This window comes from Schistocerca piceifrons, chromosome 1, assembly GCF_021461385.2.
Source record: "Schistocerca piceifrons isolate TAMUIC-IGC-003096 chromosome 1, iqSchPice1.1, whole genome shotgun sequence".
Classification (NCBI taxonomy): domain Eukaryota; kingdom Metazoa; phylum Arthropoda; class Insecta; order Orthoptera; family Acrididae; genus Schistocerca; species Schistocerca piceifrons.
Genome location: NC_060138.1, coordinates 658800986 through 658822807, shown reverse-complemented (window position 1 = coordinate 658822807; position 21822 = coordinate 658800986). Strand labels below are relative to the sequence as shown.

Here is a 21822-nt window from a genome sequence, read left to right as displayed (position 1 = left end):
TTGAATTAAAGAGATATCTACCTACTGTCTGCGGACATAGAGAAGCACAGAGAAACCCTTTCTTTTCAAAAGCTGCTTATCCTATCTGAAGCTTTGCCTGTAAAAGGTAAACTGCAGCATTTCCTCTTTGGTCTATATCTCTCATTCACTGGGTACAGTAGGAACCTGGCATGCTTTTTCACTTTTTTATTGCAAATTTTGTCAATAATGTTAGAATCAGATTCATTATTTGTGGCTATTGTTTTTACTGTTGAGTTCCTAGTCATAGTCTTACTGGGACATGGATATAGAAAGAAGATGGTGGGTCATATGGTGTAACGCTGCAAGTTTGTTGGCTGTAGGATGCTGAGAGGAAGCTGATATGTATGTGTTAGTAGAGGAGTCTTTTCAGTAAATTTTAAATTTATGGTTGCTATTTCCTATATGTAAGCTGATATCTACTAAATTAATGCTGTACCCTCTAACTCCATGTTGACCTTTATACTGCTATGCCATTCAGTCATATTTGCCATGAACTTTTGGAGTTTTCTACTAGAGCCGAACCTTTTGGGTATATTGGACATATAACATTAACAGAGTTATAAGTTCTCATTTCAAATCTTTAATTAATGGTTACATCCTTTTCAGGGATCTGAAGTTAGACAACATCCTTCTTGACCATGAAGGTCATTGCAAGCTTGCTGATTTTGGAATGTGCAAAGAAAATATTAAAGATGGTGCAACCACAACAACATTTTGTGGGACACCAGATTATATAGCTCCAGAGGTAAGGTACAACTTGTTAAAAAAGAAAAAAAAAAAAAAACTCTGTACATTATATGTTTCCTGAATGAACAAACAAAACACAGGAGAGATGATACTAATATCTGTTGGTAGCTCACTTCTGTAATTATTATTCCATGTAATGAAACATTTTAATTTAGACTAATTTTAAACTATATTTGTTATATTTATATTTATACTCTTTGATTGTTGGAAAGCAGATGTTCCTTGGACATATCCATAATGCAGGGTGTATCAAAAAGTATCATCCAATTTTTAAAAAAAAATCATAACTATTATGTTATTTGAGATATGTGCATGAATAAGGTACTGTTGGAAAGAGAAAATTCTTGAGTTTTACATGGTTCCTGCTAGGTAGCAGCATTATTCCTACATTTTGTGGAGTGTGGGTCAGTAATAACTATTCAGTGTGACTTTTGTACTAGGTATGGTGTGGATCCTCCTACAGCATAGAGCATTAGATGAGTGCATGAACAATTCTGAGAAACAGGTTGTTTGTGTAAAGGCAAATCACCGAGCTGTCCCCAAGTGTCTGACACAGATGTCAAATGCATTCACCATAGTTTCACAAGGAGTCTGCAAAAATCTGTTCGCCATACAGCGCGACAGCTCAACATGCCCCCGATGTCCATCTGGCATGTGTTGCATCGACGTTTACTCATGAGACCATACCAAATTCAGCTACTGCAAGCTCTTCATGAAGGTGATTTTTAAATCAAAGGATTACTGAATGATGGATCAGTCACACTGGACCAAATTATTCAGCCTTACATTACTGGCCTCCAAGGTCACCAGACGTGACTGTATGCGATTATTTCTTGTATGGGCTTGTAAAAGACTCTGTTTATGGCCTACGTTACCAACAACAATGAATGAACTGATACATCACACAATAGCAGCTGTGGAAGCTGTACTCAGGACCTGCTTGCTGCAGTGTGGGGACAGTTTGAATACCACATGACGTATGTCTTGCATCTCAAGGGGAGTATATTGAACACCTATGAAAAGGTGAGAAAAAAATACTTTGCGAGTGTCGCGTTCATCAAAACACAAAATTCGTTGTATATGTTTATTAGTTTCAGAAATACTGATGTGCCAAATTGGATGATTCTTTTTTATACAACCTGTATATCTGAACTGCTGCTGTATTATTACAGAGCTGCTAAATAATTAAGAACTGTTCTGTTTATGCTATGAAATTATTAATAGTCATGACTGCATCCTTTCAAGTTTTGCTCCACAGATCTGTTTGGATTTAACAAATATTTAAAATAGCATTGCATTTCTATTGAAATAAGTACATAAATAAAAAAGAAAGGATTCTCTGATAAAAACAGTTAAACGACAACTCTGAGATTAACTAACAAAAAATTTAGTAGACACATAATATGCACAAAATGCAAAAATTATGGATGTTTGAAATAAAACTAGTGATACAAACGGAACATTAGTGAATATTTAAAAGAAGATCAGTGGAAAATATGAATGAGAAGCTTAACTGTTTTCTGATTAGAAATTTTAAGAGTTCTTTTTTACTTTTTTCAACAAATGATAAATAAATATGAAGAGAAAACAAGTTTAACAATGTAGATGGACAATTTGAACACAATTATTTTTATATATTTGACAGATTCTGCAAGAACTTGATTATGGACCCAGTGTGGACTGGTGGGCTCTTGGTGTTTTGATGTATGAAATGATGGCGGGGCAGCCACCATTTGAAGCAGATAATGAAGATGATCTTTTTGAGTCAATTCTGCATGATGATGTTTTATATCCCGTGTGGCTCAGCAAAGAAGCAGTTTCGATATTAAAGGGAGTACGTATTAGACATAAGACAAACACCAGTTATAAGTTTATCCTTATATTATTAAGATTATTCCCTTCTCCTTAGTTACAAACTGTTATTTTGCTTGTATTGCTGTTGATTAGGATGCACTTTCATACAAAATTTGACCATTTTAGTATATCATGTATCCTTCTCATATATATTTTAGCAGACAGACAAGTTAATGTACTGGTATATTGACTGTGGGGAGGATTTTGCTTTACTTGATTATTTGACTTTATCTTGAGTTGCAGCAGCTGTAACATTCTTACCGAATAAGGTAGCCCAGTGGTTAGCACACTGGTTTCGCATTTGGGAGGATGACTGTTTAAATCCACATCTGTCCATCCTGATTTAGGTTTTTCTTAATTTCCCTAAATCACTTGAGGTAAATGCTGGGCTGGTTCCTTAAAAAGGGCACAGTCACTTTCCTTCTCCATCCTTCCCCAATCTGAGCCTGTGCTCTCTCTCTAATGACCTTGTCGTCAATGGGATGTTAAACACTAATCTTCTCCTCCCTCCTACTACAGCATTCTTACTTCTTCAGTCTTACGAGTTGAGAGACCATGAGTCTATAATTTTTGAAGCAATTGTAACTGCTTCCTTCTTGAAATAGTAAAATTGTTTCATATAATCTAATTTTCAGTTAATCTTCTAAATAAAAAAGTCAAGTACAAGAAAAGGCCGTTTACAATATAGAGAAAGATCAGTTTTTCCCCAGTTATCACACAAGTACTGTTAGACACTCTTTTTTTCAGTATCATATACTTTATTCAATTAATACTTCTTATTATTTGCACCAGACTACATTCACCTTCCAACAAGGACACACAGACTTGAGTGTAGGTTCTTCTGTTGCAGTTTATGTAGTGAAAGTGTTCAAGTTGTTGCATATGTCAGTATACATGACCTGTCAAAATTTTAACTGCAGGACAGACAGGTATTAGAAAATCTCAAAGACTATTGGCAGTGTGATAGAGATTCTGTGAGAAGAAAGGCAGTTGGAATTTGATATTAAGGTAGCCATGGTGATGATAAAGGAATAGAAAAAGCTTTGATCTCCTCTTTATTGCAATGATAGTTTGTATAAGAGTAGTTTATTCCATAGACAAATTGCTGAAATAGTTAAGTACTTAAAGACAGATTTAAAGCTGTACACAGTTAGAAATAATATGATGGATGTATTAAATCTTGTAATGCAGTTATGGAATTACGGTACATAGTTGGTATGTAATGAGAGGCGGTGAGGACACCAATGACTCAAGAAACAGATATTCAAAAAATTACACCAATGCATCGCTTTGAAATTAATTTAACATACCAGTACTTGTCTTGCATAACAACTTCTCATGTGGAGAAATAATATGTTACACTTCTTAGAAGCAATTATTAATTATGTGTTTGATCAGACACAGCAGTATCAGTTTAGTTTCTTACATGTAAGCATCAATAAATGTTAAGAGCCCCTTCCGGGCATGATTGTAATATGGGGGAGATGCGCCCCAGCACACTATGACAAAATTTAGGAATAATCCTAGCCCTTCTGTTGCTAGGTTGCAAGCACCACCTTGGCACCCTTAGCTGATGTTGAAGTTAGGTTGACAAGCTAATCCAGCATGAGGATTCAAAACTTTATTGTGATATCAGTTTTGCTTCAGGAAACATGTTGTGTGCAATTTTCAGTTTGCAGATAAGATAGAAAGGGTGACGGGGGGCAGGGGGCAGGACAGGCAGGGATGACAAAAGCTAGAATAGCAACACTGAAACATATACGAGGGCGGTTCAGAAAGTAACCTCCGGTTGGTCACAGTGCAGGTTGTGGGGGGGTAGCGACGCCATCTGTGCGTTCACGCACTCAACAGGTCAGTCGGCATCAAGCCGTGGTCGAGTGAACGTCGTACCAGCGCTAGTTTAGTTTTTGTGGCAGTTTGAAATGTGTGCTGCAATAGAAAACCCCGCCAAATGTGAAGTGCGTGCTGTCATAAGGTTTTTTACAGCCAAAGGATATTCTGCAGCAGCTATTCATCGTGAGCTTTGTGCCGTGTACGGACCAAGAGTTATGAGTGAAGGAGTTGTCCGTGAATGGGTACGTTTATTTAAAAGTGGACGAGAAAACGTTCATGATGAAGAGAGGAGTGGTAGACCATCATTGGTGACTGACGAACTCGTTCAGACAGTTGATGCAAAAGTTCGTGAAAATCGACGTTTCTCAATGTCGGAGTTGTCTACTGATTTTCCACAGATTTCTAAGACTCTCTTGTATGAGATAGTGACAGCAAGATTGGGTTACCGTAAGTTCTGTGCACGATGGGTGCCCAAAATTCTTACCGACCACCACAAAACTCAAAGAATACCCTCTGCATTAGACTTTCTGTCACGTTATGAGGACGAAGGAGAACCATTGTTAAACAGAATCGTGACCGGTGACGAAACCTGGATTAAGTACATGAACCCTGAGACAAAAGAACAATCAAAGATGTGGGCACATTCAAATTCGCCTACCAAACCAAGAAAAGCCTCGCAAGATTTTTCTGCCAGAAAACTGATGGCAACGGTGTTTTGGGATGCCAAAGAGGTGTTGTTGGTTGAATTCATGGAACGTGGTACGACCATTAATCAAGACGTGTACTGTGAAACAATAAAAAAGTTACGACGGGCTATACAGAACAAACGCCGTGGTATGCTGACTTCCGGTATCGTTTTTTTGCATGATAACGCCCGTCCTCACTCTGCTCGCAGAACAACGGCCCTTCTTGAGTCCTTCAAGTGGGACGTTATCAACCATCCACCTTACAGCCCAGACCTGGCGCCAAGTGATTATCACCTCTTCATGCATTTGAAGAAATGGCTCGGGTCACAGCGGTTTGATGACGACGAAGAGCTCAAAGATGTGGTCACAGGCTGGCTCCAGGCACAAGCGGTTGATTTTTATGCAGAAGGAATTTCAAAGCTTGTGAAGAGATACGATAAGTGCCTCAATCGCTATGGAGACTATGTAGAAAAATAGTGCAAAGATGTAGTTGTAAGATGTATATATTAAAATATTTTTATTTAACTTGGTGTATTTTTTTAAATCAACCGGAGGTTACTTTCTGAACGGCCCTCGTAATTTCTCATTCAAATTTAAAGATAACAAAAATATGTAAAGAAAATCTATTTTCTGGGCTTTATTATTTACAAAATCCTTGACAGTGTCATCAATTTCAATTAAACTTAAAGGAGTGCTCAGCTAAACATAAAACTCACAAGTGTTTAGAAACATGTCACTCAAATAAAACAGATTTGTTGTCCATGTTTGTAATTATAATAAAATAAGTAGTATAGTAGCTCTGAGTACAAATTAATAACTGGAGCTGACATACAGATGCGGTGTGCCCCTTGCACAGCCATGTAGGGCTGCCTCTGCCAAAATTTTCACTGTGATTATTAATAAGAGCTTAACTGTGAGCGTAGTTGATAATGTAAGACTATTGACATCTTTTCAGAGACTGGAAATTTCTATGAAATTCAATTTGCCGCAGATTTATTATGTAGCAATATGTGTCTGATTGCTAGTTGGTATCAACAAAATAAAATGTTAATAAATAAAGAAAAAAATTGTGTTCATGAATTTTGATTCTTTCCCACTTCTACAAGTATTTGATACAATATCAAGTCATTACTGAAATCAGTTACTGATATTAAAGTTACAGTAAAATGGCTACAAAGCAACTTAAAATAGAACTGTTATGTGTGAGCTCTTGAAGCAAAGCTTTCAAAAGCTTGTTGCGCTCTTTGTACACTAAGCTAAAGTGCAAGCTGGTCAGCTATCTGTAATTTTAATAAACTTCAGTCATTTAGACCACACTTCATTCTGTTGGGGTTGGGGGGGAAAGAGCACTTCTGGCATTTTCATAAATGACTCTGTCCTTTTTGCAAATGAGTATCTTTTGAATAGAACTGGTAACTGTGATAAAAATAAGCATATCTAAGGCCACAATACACCTGTATTATTCACATGGTGTTTCAACAGCTTTGCTAGTCATTTAAAACAGCGGTGGTATCAAAATTCCTTTAAAAATAACCTTAAGTTGTTTTAGTAGGAGCATTGAACATTGCTTTTACTCAGTAAAACAATTCTTGAATTACAAAACACAGAATTTTTAAATTCTAATTATGGCACATTTATACCATTTAAATCATGCTGTTTATAATTTATGTATACAATTTATTTTTGCAATTTGATTTCTCTTATATCCACTGCACTAATAAAGTGATTGTTAATATTATCTTTAGTCATTTCTGACTTTACTGGCTAGATCTGTAAGAAGGTAGAACTCATATTCTTAGAAATATTCATTGATTATTTTTTTCACATTTTACAATCCCTACATCTACATCTACATCTACATCTACATCCATACTCCGCAAGCCACCTGACAGTGTGTGGCGGAGGGTACCCTGAGTACCTCTATCAGTTCTCCCTTCTATTCCAGGCTCGTATTGTTCGTGGAAAGAAGGATTGTCTGTATGCTTCTGTGTGGGCTCTAATCTCTCTGATTTTATCCTCATGGTCTCTTCACGAGATATACGTAGGAGGGAGCAATATACTGCTGGACTCTTCGGTGAAGGTATGTTCTCGAAACTTTAACAAAAGCCCGTACTGAGCTACTGAGCGTCCCTCCTGTAGAGTCTTCCACTGGAGTTTATCTATCATCTCCGTAATGCTTTCGCGATTACTAAATGATCCTGTAACGAAGCGCGCTGCTCTCCGTTGGATCTTCTCTATCTCTTCTATCAACCCTATCTGATACGGATCCCACACCGCTGAGCAGTATTCCAGCAGTGGGCGAACGAGTGTACTGTAACATACTTCCTTTGTTTTTGGATTGCATTTCCTTAGGATTCTTCCAATGAATCTCAGTCTGGCATCTGCTTTACTGACGATCAACTTTATATGATCATTCCATTTTAAATCACTCCTAATGCGTACTCCCAGATAATTTATGGAATTAACTGCTTCCAGTTGCTGACCTGCTATTTTGTAGCTAAATGATAAGGGATCTATCTTTCTATGTATTCGCAGCACATTACACTTGTCTACATTGAGATTCAATTGCCATTCTCTGCACTATGCGTCAATTCGCTGCAGATCCTCCTGCATTTCAGTACAATTTTCTATTGTTACAACCTTTCGATACACCACAGCATCATCTGCAAAAAGCCTCAGTGAACTTCCAATGTCATCCACCAGGTCATTTATGTATATTGTGAACAGCAACGGTCCCATGACACTCCCCTGTGGCACACCTGAAATCACTCTTACTTTGGAAGACTTCTCTCCATTGAGAATGACATGCTTCATTCTGTAATCTAGGAACTCCTCAATCCAATCACACAATTGGTCTGATAGTCCATATGCTCTTACTTCATTCATTAAACGACTGTGGGGAACTGTATCAAATGCCTTGCGGAAGTCAAGAAACGTGGCATCTACCTGGGAACCCGTGTCTATGGCCCTCTGAGTCTCGTGGACGAATAGCGCAAGCTGGGTTTCACACGACCGTCTTTTTCGAAACCCATGCTGATTCCTACAGAGTAGATTTCTAGTCTCCAGAAAAGTCATTATACTCGAACATAATACATGTTCCAAAATTCTACAACTGATCAACATTAGAGATATAGGTCTATAGTTCTGCACACCTGTTCGACGTCCCTTCCTTCAATGGATTACTGACTCAGCAATGGACGTCATGTGAAAGCTTGCTGGAGTGCCAGATGGTTGATCAATCTGAGCTCACAGATTTCAACTATTTCATGCTTGCTTTTGTAGTATTGACATTATATACTCAATGGAATATTCCATCCTGTGTGTTACAGTATGCTAAACAGAAGAAAGTGCACAAATGGAGTTGGTTTTACTTATGTCACACACTCTGATATTGCATAAGTCAGTATCATGTGTGAGTAGAATGTTTCTTTGTAAGTGGACTTTAATTTGTTTCACAGTTCATGACCAAGAATCCTGCCAAACGGTTGGGGTGTGTGGTTGCGCAAGGCACAGAAGCTGCTATTCGCGTTCATCCCTTTTTCCGTGACATGGACTGGGAAGCACTTGAAGCACGGAGAGTGAAGCCACCCTTTAAACCAAAGATAGTGAGTGATATTTTTTAAACTCTTGCATGTCATAATATAACATTCATACTATTACATTTATCTTCATTTTAATTAACAAGCAAAATAATAAATGCAACTTAGGTATTATGTTACACAATTCACTAATTGTTGAGAGAAGGAGCAAAGGAAGCTAGTTCATTGTTAGCAATGAAACATTTCCAGTTAGAATCCCATTTGTGTATGTGGTAAAATCCAAATGTTGCTACTAGCACATTGCAGTAAAGTTCCAATCATATAAACAGATTGAAAAATCCAACAGAACAGCAGATGGGGCTACTGCAGAACTCTAATTGGAAATAAACAGTGACCCACATCAGGAACAAATGGAGTGCTTTGTCATTGTTGGTGGTTTTCCTGGTGAAAGATTCAATTACAATGCCTATCTGATGTATTCACCAATCACCACATACTCAAATCATGTTACTGGCATATTCTATTCAAACAGAAGCAATAACACTAGTGAAAGCAGCTACTTGCACTTCTGTTTCTTGGCTAAGGCAAAAATTAAGTCACACTACAGTACTGCTGTTATCTTGGTACCATCACATACCAAACATAAGATGTTGCAAGAAGGTAGGAAATTACGGAGATTGGACTTGGATAAATTGAAGGAAACAGGTGTTGTTGAAAGTTTCAGAGGGAGTGTTAGGTGACATTGGACTGAAACAGGGGAAAAGAATATCTCAGAAGAAGAGTGGGTATCTTTGAGAGACAAAATAGGGAAGGTAGCAGAAGATCACATAGGTAACAAGACAGAACCTAATAAAAATCCCTGGATAACACAAGAGTTAGTGAATTTAATTAATGAAAGGAGAAAATATAAAATACAGCAAATAAAGCAGGTGCAAGGGAATACAGCCATCTAAATAAAAAGTGAGACTGACACAAAGTGCAAAACAGCTAGCAGGAATGGCTAGGGGACAAATGCACAGCTAGGGAAATATATATGCTGCCTAAAAGAAAACTAAAGACGTATTTGGAACAAGAGAAGCAGCTTTTTTAAGTATATGAAGAGCTACTAAGGAAAGAGGGGAAAGCTGAAACGTGGAAGGAGAATATAGAGGGTCTATATAAGGATAACAGACTTGAGGATTATAGAAAAAGAAGAAGGCAGAGGTGAGGAAGAAGTGGGAGATATAATGCTGTGAGAAGAATTTGGCAGAGCACTAAAAGAACTAAGGTGAAACCACATCCATGGAGTAGATGACATTTCCTCAGATTTATCGACATCCTGGGGAGGGCCAGCCATGAGAAATTATTCCACTCGATGTGCAAGATATGTGAATCAGGGGAAGTATCTTCAGACTTCAGGAAGTCTGTAATAATCCCAGTTCCAAAGAAGGCAGGTGCTGACAGGTGTGAGTACTATTGAATCATCAGTTTAATAAGTCATAGTTGCAAAATATTGACACAAATTATTCACAGAAGACTGGAAGAACTGGTAGAAGTTGACCTGAGGGATAATCAGTTTAGGTTCCAGAGAAATTTAGAAACATGTGAGACAATACTGACGCTATGACTTATCATAGTCAGGGTGTATCTGACCCGGAACAACCGGGAGATCCGGGAAAAACCCAGGAATTTTTTCATCCGGGAGAAGACCCGGAAAAACCTGGGAATTTTTTAGAATTCCAGGAATTTTTCATTGTTTTAGTTTACTGTTAAATTTTTGCAATTTTGACTGGTAAGAACCGATACTCTAACAAAGGATATTACTGCATCCCGCTACTGCAGAATAACACTTCAACAATAAAACATAAACGAGAGAAAAAAACAAAAATAACTTAAATCGCAAAGGAAATGTGCCATATACAACAACGACACACATTGCTCATGCAAGCATGTGCCAACAGCAAAATATGTCAAAGGCTTTAGGAAGACTATGCAATCCTCCACAAGAACAAATTGCCTCCGATGAGCGTGAAATCACAACTGTTTACATTAGATTCGTTTTAACAGGTACAAGCGGGCTCATGCACATGCGCTGTTGAGTCGCGTATGAGTAGTAGATTTTCCCACTTCTGGGTATAAGAATGTGGCTGTTCGCTGTGCAAGCAGCTAGATGCTGCCGGGAAAAGGGGGGCGCCAAATTCATATTCTTGAGGGAAAAAAAACTTGTTTCACAAAGCGCTTAGCATCCAGCACACGTTGGTCTATCGATTATTCATATGATTTTGAAACGCATCCCTGTTGGTTTTGGAACATTTTTGAAAATATTTTAAGTTGATTTCTGAATGAATCATAAGTTGATTTTTGAATGCGTGCATAGTGTACGTGACGTCTCTGTCAGGAGAAATAAACTCTAGAAATAAACTTTCTGCACACAAAAGACAACAGGGCTATATGAGCTGAGCAGAGTAAAGCTGAACAGATGAATGCCAATCGCTGTCTGATTATGTGGTTGATTGGGTTTGCGAATGATCAGCGCTGTTATAATTACTAGCAAAAGCCATAGATTCAGACTACAAGAATGGAAATAAACGACTAACAGGAATAACAGGTGAGCAAGATTATCCAAGAAAGTGAAATTTTGCAAGAAATTTTTTTTGCCAGATCGCTGCTGGTACACTAGTAAGGTCCAGTTGTACAGTCCCCCGTTAGCAGCTGCTTAAGTTCTATTATGGAAGTAACGTGGAAAACTTGTTTTATGAACATGTAACAACGCCTAAACAGAGAATAATCGTGGGATAACTATACCTGTGATTCTGGCAGGGTTAGTGAAGTTAATCGACGAACAAATTTTGACAATGGCAGGAATAGCTACAGAATTGGTGATGACAAAATTGTTTGTTAGAACGAGGAAGGAGAAGAAACGGGGACATCACACAAATTATGGAAGAACAAGACAATTCCAAATTTATATAAAAATTTCGTAATACTACTTTTCCATCTCATGCTTAAGAAACTGGTGCGTATGAATGAAATGTGAAATTATTTTGTGACATAAAGCTTTTTGCTTTTAGTAGGCCTAATAGGCATTTGATATTGGTACTTCATGAATTATATTCTGTTGTGTTATAAAAATGACCATTAGTGCCAAAACAGTCTCATTTACTTGGCATGTGTTACAAAATTGGTGCAATATTAGAAAGGTCTATTTTGTTTTATCTAGGAGAGAGTGACAAAATAGACATAATCAGATTGAGAAACCACACCAGTCTTGGGTATTATTTGTATTAACAGCTTTTTCAGTATTAGATAACGACATTTCGATTTTTCATGTAGCAAAATGTTTGACGAACTTTGATGAGGTAGTAGATTCTTTCGCAGAAACGAAAGCACGGCCTGTAAAGCTGTAGCAAGATTAGAGAGGAAAAAAAATGCTAGGAGCTAAGGATTAAAGAAATGTGTACTTTCTTGCTTGTCTCTTGTCTTTATTGCTTTTATGTATCCTATATTTAATTTTATGTCACACAAAACAGCAAGTTATTAGCTAATAGGCAATAAAAGTGCAAATTTTCTGAAGAGTTCTTATTCTCCCGATTTCAAATAATTCCATTCACTATTAATTGCGAGGTTTTTTGGCAGGCCATCAAACCGGCCGACTGGGAGCAGGAGAGGCACCACACATTTCAATTTCCACTGTCTTGAATATAGTTTGATGGTATACATTACAAAATATACACATTTCAATACCACAGAGTGAAATACAATGACGTGCGATACAAGAATGCTGCCTGGAGAGACGTGGCACTGCACTTTGGCGCACTTAAGACCAAACAACATGCCTTACATTTCCTCGAACACATATGTTTTATGTTTCAGACTTTTCAACAAGATGTGCACTACAAGATAAACATATTTTTGAAAATTCAATTTTTTTTTAGTATTGACCCGGTTAGCAAATATTGTAGATTCGGGGCCGATGCGCAGAGCAGTCTGAGTTATAGTGGGTAGTCTCCACGTGACCCGTGTTTACATTTAGTGATTTTGCTGTTTCTCCTTCGTTTACTCTCACATCAAATGAAAACAAAACGGATATGTGTGGCCAGGAGCTATCAAGTGAATTAAAATACATTCACATAATTACGGAAGCTAAAATATGTTATTAGTTTCAGTTTTTATTTTATTTCCACCTTTCTGACAGCCAAGCATTAAATGCCTTGCAGAACAGTGAAGTTATTTTTGTCTGTTTGCTAAAGAAATTTGACTTTTATTAACCTTTTCTGCAGAGGCAGTCATTGTATTTGAAACGAAATGTTTAATTCCACAGTAGTTTCTACTGTGTTACTACTACTAGTTTCAACTGTTCGCTGCATTTCAGGTGGACATTTTCATCTTCTAGCACATATAGTATTATGCCATAATAAAGAACCAAACATGATCTAATACAGCACTGGTGCTCCAAGAAAATTTACATCCTGAAAACCACACTGAAAAGCTGAATATCAGATCGAGGTCTACTTCATTGGGAATCTGGTCATATGAATGTGCACTTTAAGTATGCATTTTAAAAGTGCACTTTTTAGTATGGTTCACGAAATACCGATACTCTTGGAGTATCCTCTGATGTCTTATTTCTTTTATGACATAATGCATGATCTTTCAATGTTTTACACGTACATACATACGGGCTTCCTACATCACGGTAGCTGTGCAAGCGCGGTGTCCCCTGTTTATCTGCGCTCTCTGGCAATTGCTGAAACGAACCTATTTCTAATAGGTCGCAGGAAAATATTGCAAATGGTGGTTTGAAAAATGTTACTTTCAAAGTAAATATCCTTTTATGTAAGTTGAACTATGTGCGAGAATGTACCATGAACTTCTTAAATCACATAGCGTTTGACTCTCATTTAAAAATCAACTTCGATGACGAGCCATTTAGAAGAATTTCGAACACTGGAGATCAGACATTTATGTCATTATTAAAAATTTTACTGGCCCATTTGTGTGATATATCTTAAAGTGTAACACGCGCAAAAAAGATCAACATTATATGCAAAAGTTTAGCTTCTCGTGCGGTTTATTAACCTTAGAGACCAATACTATATGTAAAGCTTTCCTTTTCTTGTAGCAACACATTTTATATTAATTTAAACTATTAACTTTCCCTGTTTGTGTGTTCGTGCTACTTAACAGTGATGTTGCTGTTGGCTACTACATCACGTGTCCTATGTTCTGAATATCCGCTATCATCGGCTGGCGAGATCACGTGACATGAGCTATGACTGGCTTACAAAGCGCATCGCAATCTCGATTTCAATGATTTGGAAAGTAACATGCAGTGTTTGGTGGAATTCCAATGTATACTTTCGTAATACGAAAATACACAGCATATATGTTGCTGCACAACAAAGACATTTCCAAAACGTGTCTTTTTCCCTATGTTTCATTTTATAAAGTGCTAGGAGATTCAATGCCCGTGTATAAAACCATAACCATTCAAAGGATTGATAAGTTTTGCAGGGAAAATATACTGTCACTTAACACGGTAAAAGTGTGTTTTCACCTGGGTAATCCGGGAATTTTTTTTCCTTGTCAGCATATACTCCCTGCTAGTAGATAGGTTTAAGAATGATAAATCTAAGTTTATAGCATTTGTACTTTTAGAGAACACTGTTGACAATGTTGGCTGAACTACAATATTTGAAATTTTCAAATCAGAAAGGTTAAAATACAGGAAGCAAATGGTTATGTACAACTTTTATAGAAACACAGTTATACGAGTCGAAGGACATGGAGGAGAGAGCCATAGTCAAGAAGGACTGAGACAGGATTGTAGCCTGTCCCAAGTGATATTCAATGTGTACATTCAATATGATTTGAAGAAAAACAAAGAGAAAATTGGAAAGGGTATGAAAGGTCAGGAAGAAGAAATAAAAACTTTGAGGTTTGGCAATGACATTGCAGTCCTATCAGACAGCAAAGGACTTGAAAGAGCAGTTGAACAGAATGGACAGAGTCTTAAAAAAGAGGTTATAAGATGAACACTGATAAAAGTAGAACAAGGGTAATGAAATGTAGTCACATTAAATCAGTTATTGCTAATGGCATTGGATTAGGAAATGAGACACTAAAATAGTGGATGAATTTTGATATTTTGGCAGCAAAATAACTTATGACAGCTGAAGCAGAGAGAATATAAAGTGCAGACTGTCAATAGCAAGAAAAGTATTCCTGAAAAAGAGGAATTTGTTTTGTTAATATGTAATAGGAATTTAAGTGTTACAAATTATTTTCTGGGGGTATTTGTCATGAGTACAAGTATAGCCTTGTATCGTAGTGAGACTTGGACAATAAGCATTTCAGACAAGGAAAGAATAAAGACTTTTGAAATGTGGTGCTATAGAAGAATGCTGAAGATTAGATGGATGATCCAATGACCAATGAGGAAGTGCTGAACTGAATTGGGAAAGAAAGGAAACTTATGGCACAACTTGACTAAAAGAAGGGATCAATTCATAGGACACATCCTGAGGCATCAAAGAATTGTCAGTTTTGTAGTAGAAGGAAGTGAGCAGATTAAAAATTGTAGATGGAGACCAAATAAGCAACTTCAAATGGATGTAGATTGTGATTAGCAGAGATGAAGACAGTTACACAGGATAGATTAGCATAGAGAGCTACACCAAATTAGTCTTCAGACTGAAGGCCACAACAACAACAACATTTCCACAAGTACTCACCTGAAATCTGGACAGCTAGTACATTCACATGTCCACCAAACTCACACAACATATCTAAAAACAAAGATGATGTGACTTACCAAACGAAAGCGCTGGCACGTCGATAGACACACAAACAAACACAAATATACACACAAAATTCTAGCTTTCGCAACCAATGGTTGCTTCGTCAGGAAAGAGGGAAGGAGAGGGAAAGACGAAAGGATGTGGGTTTTAAAGGAGAGGGTAAGGAGTCATTTCAATCCCGGGAGTGGAAAGACTTACCTTAGGGGGAAAAAAGGACGGGTATACACTCGCACACACACACATATCCATCCACACATATACAGACACAAGCAGTCTGTATATGTGTGGATGGATATGTGTGTGTGTGCGAGTGTATACCCGTCCTTTTTTCCCCCTAAGGTAAGTCTTTCCGCTCCCGGGATTGGAATGACTCCTTACCCTCTCCTTTAAAACCCACATCCTTTCGTCTTTCCCTCTCCTTCCCTCTTTCCTGACGAAGCAACCGTTGGTTGCGAAAGCTAGAATTTTGTGTGTATATTTGTGTTTGTTTGTGTGTCTATCGACGTGCCAGCACTTTCGTTTGGTAAGTCACATCATCTTTGTTTTTAGATATATTTTTCCCACGTGGAATGTTTCCCTCTATTATATTCAAACTCACACAACAGTTACTCTGGCCCTCCTAAGGAACTTGACAAATCTGAGGACATGTCATCTACTCTAGGGAAGTTGTTTCCACTTTGGTCTTTTAGTGATTTGTCAAATTATTCTCACTGTGTCATATCTTCCACCTCTTCTGCCACAAGAATATGAAGAGTTACTAAGGAAAGAATCAAAAAGCTGAAATGTGGAAGGAATATATAGAGGGTTTGTAAAAAGGATAACAAACTTGAAGATTATAGAAAAAGAAGAGGAGTTAGGTTGTAAAGGAAGGAAGTGTGTGAGTTAAAAATTGTAGAGAGAGATCAATGCCAAAAATGTACATGCACAATAAGGAATGAAATTTAAAAATTGACACAAGCAGCAGCCATGTTTCAGTCTTATAGTATAACACCTCATTCTCACCTTTCTCTTCCCATCTTCCTGAGTCACTGTTGTCATAGGTGCGTGACTGCTACTCATATCTCTCAACATGTGGGAACTGTCCACTCACATCCACTTGAGATCACTATTGAATCCTATTATGTCACATCATCACGAGAGAGAACTCTCATTATGTGTGTTCTGATGAAGACTGCAACAATGACTGAGCTACAGTAGCCACAATTTTATGTACCTGTTACTCTTCTGTGCTTTCTGTTTATGATGAGTGGTTGCCCATAACAATGCTTTTGTCCATGAAAGGTTCTGTGGGGATGTGATGTGGTGTGGAAAGTATTTAGTTGGAGCGAAGGTGAATGGGGAATCATTGTAGTGACAATACTGAACACAGATGGGGAAATCCATTGATGTAAGTGAATTTGATACAGGATAGTCTTATGGCCCAGCACCTGAGAATGAGCATTTTAGAAACAGCAAAGCTGGAATAGACTACAGTCTGTGGCAAATGTAATGGCAGAGTACAATGCTGGTGCCGGCACAAGTGCTCCAGTGCACACTGCTCAGAACCCGTTCTTCAGCACTGGGCTCCACAGCAGACGATTCCTGCATATTCCAATGTTGAGCCAACAACATTGTCAATTATGATTAATGTGGGGGTGCAATCATCAGGACTGGAAATGTGTCACCTGGTCAGTTGAATTACATTTCTTGTTACACTAGGTCGATGGTCATGTACAAACACACCATCATCCAGGCAAACGGGGCAGGTGCAGAATCATTCACTTGGCTTCCAAGGGACCTGTGGTAATAATAAAAGGCACTACAACAACCATGGATCACATTTATTTATTTAACCTGATCTGATTGGACCAGGGTTTCACACATACAGTCTCTTTTTTACAAAATAGTTACCCAAGAAATAACAATTTGACTATGACAAAGGATATTAAAATGATTTGTGTCATGGTGACAATTTGTGTAAATAATACTGAACTAATACAATTTATACCAGCAGTATTTGTGCCCCTGCTGCTACCGCTAACAGTGATAATAGTAATAATAATAGTAATGATAGTGGCAGATATAAAAAGAATTTATAGATGTACAAAATAAATGTTTTCTGATATAGTGAGTTTTGGAGAAATGATATTTAAGGAGACTTCACCAGCTAAAAACACTGGTCTAATGAGAAAAATCTGGTTGGAAAGAAGGATGTACAATGGTAGTCATTATTGTTGCTTCAGTAGATATGTCTAACTATCTTCTGAAGATGGAGTTGTTATTCACTTCTCTAATATACTGTTGGAGGTTTTTCCAGAGTCGAGTTCTTGCTACTGGGGAAGACTTTGAGAAAATGGTTGAAGGATGGAGTGGAACAGAAAGGATTTTGCTCTGATGGGAACAGTTGTTTTTGCCATGTTGCTCAGACACAAGTGTTGTGGTTGAGGAGAGATATGAGGGACAGTGTACATTGTTAAGACAGTAGAGAAGACTGAGGGTATGGATATCTCTGCCCTTGTCTGCTCACAACCAGTACTGCTGTGCATCTGATAGTGGAATATGATCAAAGAGTTGAACATCACAGATACATTAAACACAGGCATTCATACCTAGTTCCAGGTGCTGTGAGCTTTTCTGAGAAAGACCTTGCAGGATAATTATTGATTACAATAATTGGAAGGATAAGTGCTCACCTAAGTTTCTTTTTCAGGTCAAGACAGAAGAGTTTTTCATATTTTTGTAAGGTACGAAAGGGTGCTGATGCCTTCTCGCACATTGCAGTTACACGCTCAATCCAATTTAGATTTTCACCTGTCATTCTTTTTAGACTCTTTGCTGAAGGACAAAAGTTGAGATTTGTTCTATTCAATATTAAAGACGTTAGTGATTCTTGATACTTCAGGCCAATGTACCTAGAATGACCAACCACTACCACTTTGGTTTTGGATGGTTCAAGCTTTAACACTATGTTTGTGCCCATTTTGATAGTGCAAACAGATCAGTATTGAGATTCCCGATAGCTATCTTCAGGTTTATTGGTTTTGCACTTAGATGCAACTGTAAGTCATGAGTGAACATGTGGTATTTACAATAGGACAAAACTGATGGCACATCATTGACATACAATGAAAAGAGTATAGGACTTAATACTGATCCCTGGGGGATGCTTCATACTACCTACCTCCACTGTGCAACATGGCGGATGCCTGAGACTACCTGCCTCCATTGTGACTTGGTGGTGCCAGGGTGACACATTCCTAGCAAGACATCAGGTATGAGCAAAACCATGGCACTGCACTTGGCCAGATATCCAAGCTGCTAAGTTTGGCTAGTAAAGTGTCAAAGTTGACAGTGTCAGAGGATTTTCTGAAGTTGAAGAAGCACAGTAGTCACCTCTTGTGCATCCATGGCAAGCTTCAGATCAGCTGTTACCTTTATTAAGGTAGATGTTTTGCTGCAATGTTTACTGAAACCTGATTGGTATTTGCCTAGTAAGCTGTATGTAGTTCGGAATTTTGTTATCTGGTTGTGGGCTGTATATTCTAAGACATATATGAACATTACTGTGGGCCACATGTATCCCTTGATGCTTGATGTCTTCCTCATTGGCAGTGGTGTCTTTCAGCAGAATCATGCTGCTGTGATTTGAGGAGCATGATCGTGAACTCACATTGATGTCTGGCGATCAAATTGACCTGATCTGAACCCAACTGAACACATCTGGAACACTATCGGGTACCAGGTCCCTGCTTACAAACCACTGGCACATAATTTATGGGAAATGTGTGACCTGTGCATGGACATTTGGTCTCGTATACCTTTCAAAATGCACCAAAGATGTGTCAAATTTGTGCAATACAGAATCACTGCTGTATTGCATTCCAGAATCACTGCTGTATTTCATTCCAGATGTAGACCAACATGCTACTAAGAAAATGGTGCTCGCCCAGTTAGCTGTGGGGTCTAATGCACTGCTTTCCGGGCAGGAAGGCGTGCCAGTCCCCAGCACGAATTTGCCCGGTGGATTAGTGTTGAGGTCCAGTGTGCCGGCCAGTCTGTGGGTGGTTTTTGAGGCAGTTTTCCATCTGCCTAGGTGAATGCGGGCTGGTTCCCCTTATTCTGCCTCAGTTACACTACATTGCCAATTGCTGCGCAAAAACTTTCTCCATGTATGCATACACCATAATTACTCTACCATGCAAACATTTGGGTTACACTTATCTGGTGTGAAACATTCCCAAAGGGGGTCCACTGGGGGCCTAACCGCACAATAACCCTTGGTTCAGTGTGGGGTGGCGGTGGAGTGAGTGGACTGCTGTAGCCTGTAGTGGGATTGTGTACCACTATGGGCTACAGTGGGGACGAAGCCTCTCCATCATTTCTAGGTCTACAGTTCCATACAATACAATGCATAGCAGATGGTCCTAATGTTTTGTTCATCAGAGTATTTATTCTGGGTAAAGTGAGCAATATTGTGGAGAGTTGACAAGCGAATGTCTTAGAAAGTTCTTGACAGTGACTTTCATATTTTAATACATATAATTCAAAGTTGTTTAGGTTTCCATGTCAACTTGTTGATGGACTGCCTGTTGACTCAGGATCTTTGGGCAACATTTGTTTAACAATTTTATTGACAGCTTACCAGCACAAGTGGCTGGCATTGTCAAATGTTCACCCTCCAGTGCTGCTGGTAGTCTGCCAAGAAGGAGAAACATCAGGATAATTGTTAAACAAGCATAGTCCACAGATCCCAAGACAGAAGCCAACGAGAAATTAGTCATACGGCTAATAAAAAATTCAATCTCAAATTGTTGTGATGCACATTACTTCAGTATAAGTTACAAAATAATTTCCATGTGAGCTCTGCAGTCAAATGCTATGCAAACCACTTTAATAGTTTGCTCACACATAAAAGACAAAAAAATCAAAAAACCTACATTTTTAAAATAAATTAAAAGTTTTTTTCTAGTTCATGCCATAAATTGGCCAAATATTTTCATTCTGGACATGTCAGTCTTTTTTGGCACTTATAGGAAAGAATGTTTTTAGTAAATTACCATTCTTTCATGTAGTACACAATAATTGTTATCTATCAACAGTGATCAGTGCACTCTCACAATTGTTAAGTGTATAATAACAGCTTGTTAAGAAGCCTAAAACAACTACATATATTTAAAAGAAGAATTTTCTGCTACTAAATAGCAGTTATGAGTGGAGTAGGCAGGAGAGATAGGGAGTACCAAGTCACCAACATGTTTAAATCAAGTCAGGAAATTTGTCACACTCAAATTACTCTAGGAACCGAGAACAGCATTACTCAGCATTTTCTGAACTTTTCTATTAAACCACGGTGAGTCTTTTTGGTCCTTAATCCAGTTAATTGGCATATACTTATCCATGGTGCAATTTACACTCAGTTTCTAATGTTCTCCTTATGACATCAAGAGACAGTGTGGTGCTGGGGTGCAAGACTCACACGTCTCTCAATTCAGTTAACTTGCCCGTTACGTGTACCAGATCCTCTTTCAGGTTAATCTGCTACGTCAGTCTCCCAAAAGCTTCTTCTCCGAAGATATATTGCTGGTTAAGGGAATTTACTAACTACTTTTCTATTCTTGAAATAATTTTTGTACTCGTAGAATACTTTTCAATTCAATCACAATATATTTTCAACTTTCATAAACAATAACTTTGGCAAGCTAACTCATTCTTTGAACATTAGAATCATTTACACTTCACAAAATAGCTTACATGTTTCTCACTTTGACCATAACCGAGACATGAAAAAATTTAAGTCTCTATTCTCATTCAAGTCCAACATACGAGTGTCCTTAGGAAACTACTTTCAACTGTCCACTATTCTTTTTACAATCATCACAGACATTAAAGAACACAGAATACTACATAAATTTTTCTTGTTCTTCTTTGCCTGTGCACAAAACTCTGTGGACTGTACAGCAAGTACTTGTCTGCAGCCATTTGGCCACCATGTCCATCTTTTTCCTCGTGGCTGTTCTTTTTAACCTGCATACACAAATAAACTATGCGTAGTCAGCTAATTCGTTTCTCCTACTCATATCTAAAATATCGGGTGTTCGAAACATAGGAAGGTCGAGTGATTCTAGAATTTCCTCCAAATTTCTCAAAGCACTACATATCCCCCCCCCCCCCTTAAATCAAACATTCCATATTTTATAAAATCATTAGGTAAACTTATATCACATACAATTTTACCAGTATACATTGCAACATAGCTCTTTGTACTTATTTATAGTAAACTTTAACTACCTTATTCTTCATTCTACTCTTACACTAAGTTGACATCAAACTCGAATATTTAATGGTACTCTGATAAGTTTTCCTAATATTTAGGATTCGTTAGGA

At 37.9% G+C, this 21822-nt stretch overlaps 1 protein-coding gene across 2 annotated transcripts in view; it reads left to right on the top strand.

Annotated features, from left to right (window-relative positions):
• LOC124805447 (calcium-independent protein kinase C) overlaps nt 1-21822 on the top strand; it is a 236400-nt gene that overhangs the window by 191954 nt on the left and 22624 nt on the right. For both annotated transcript variants that reach the window (XM_047266011.1, XM_047266020.1), the window contains exons 11-13: nt 628-766; nt 2414-2602; nt 8600-8746. In XM_047266011.1, the coding sequence (XP_047121967.1) occupies nt 628-766; nt 2414-2602; nt 8600-8746 (475 nt within the window). The remainder of the gene's footprint in view (nt 1-627; nt 767-2413; nt 2603-8599; nt 8747-21822) is intronic.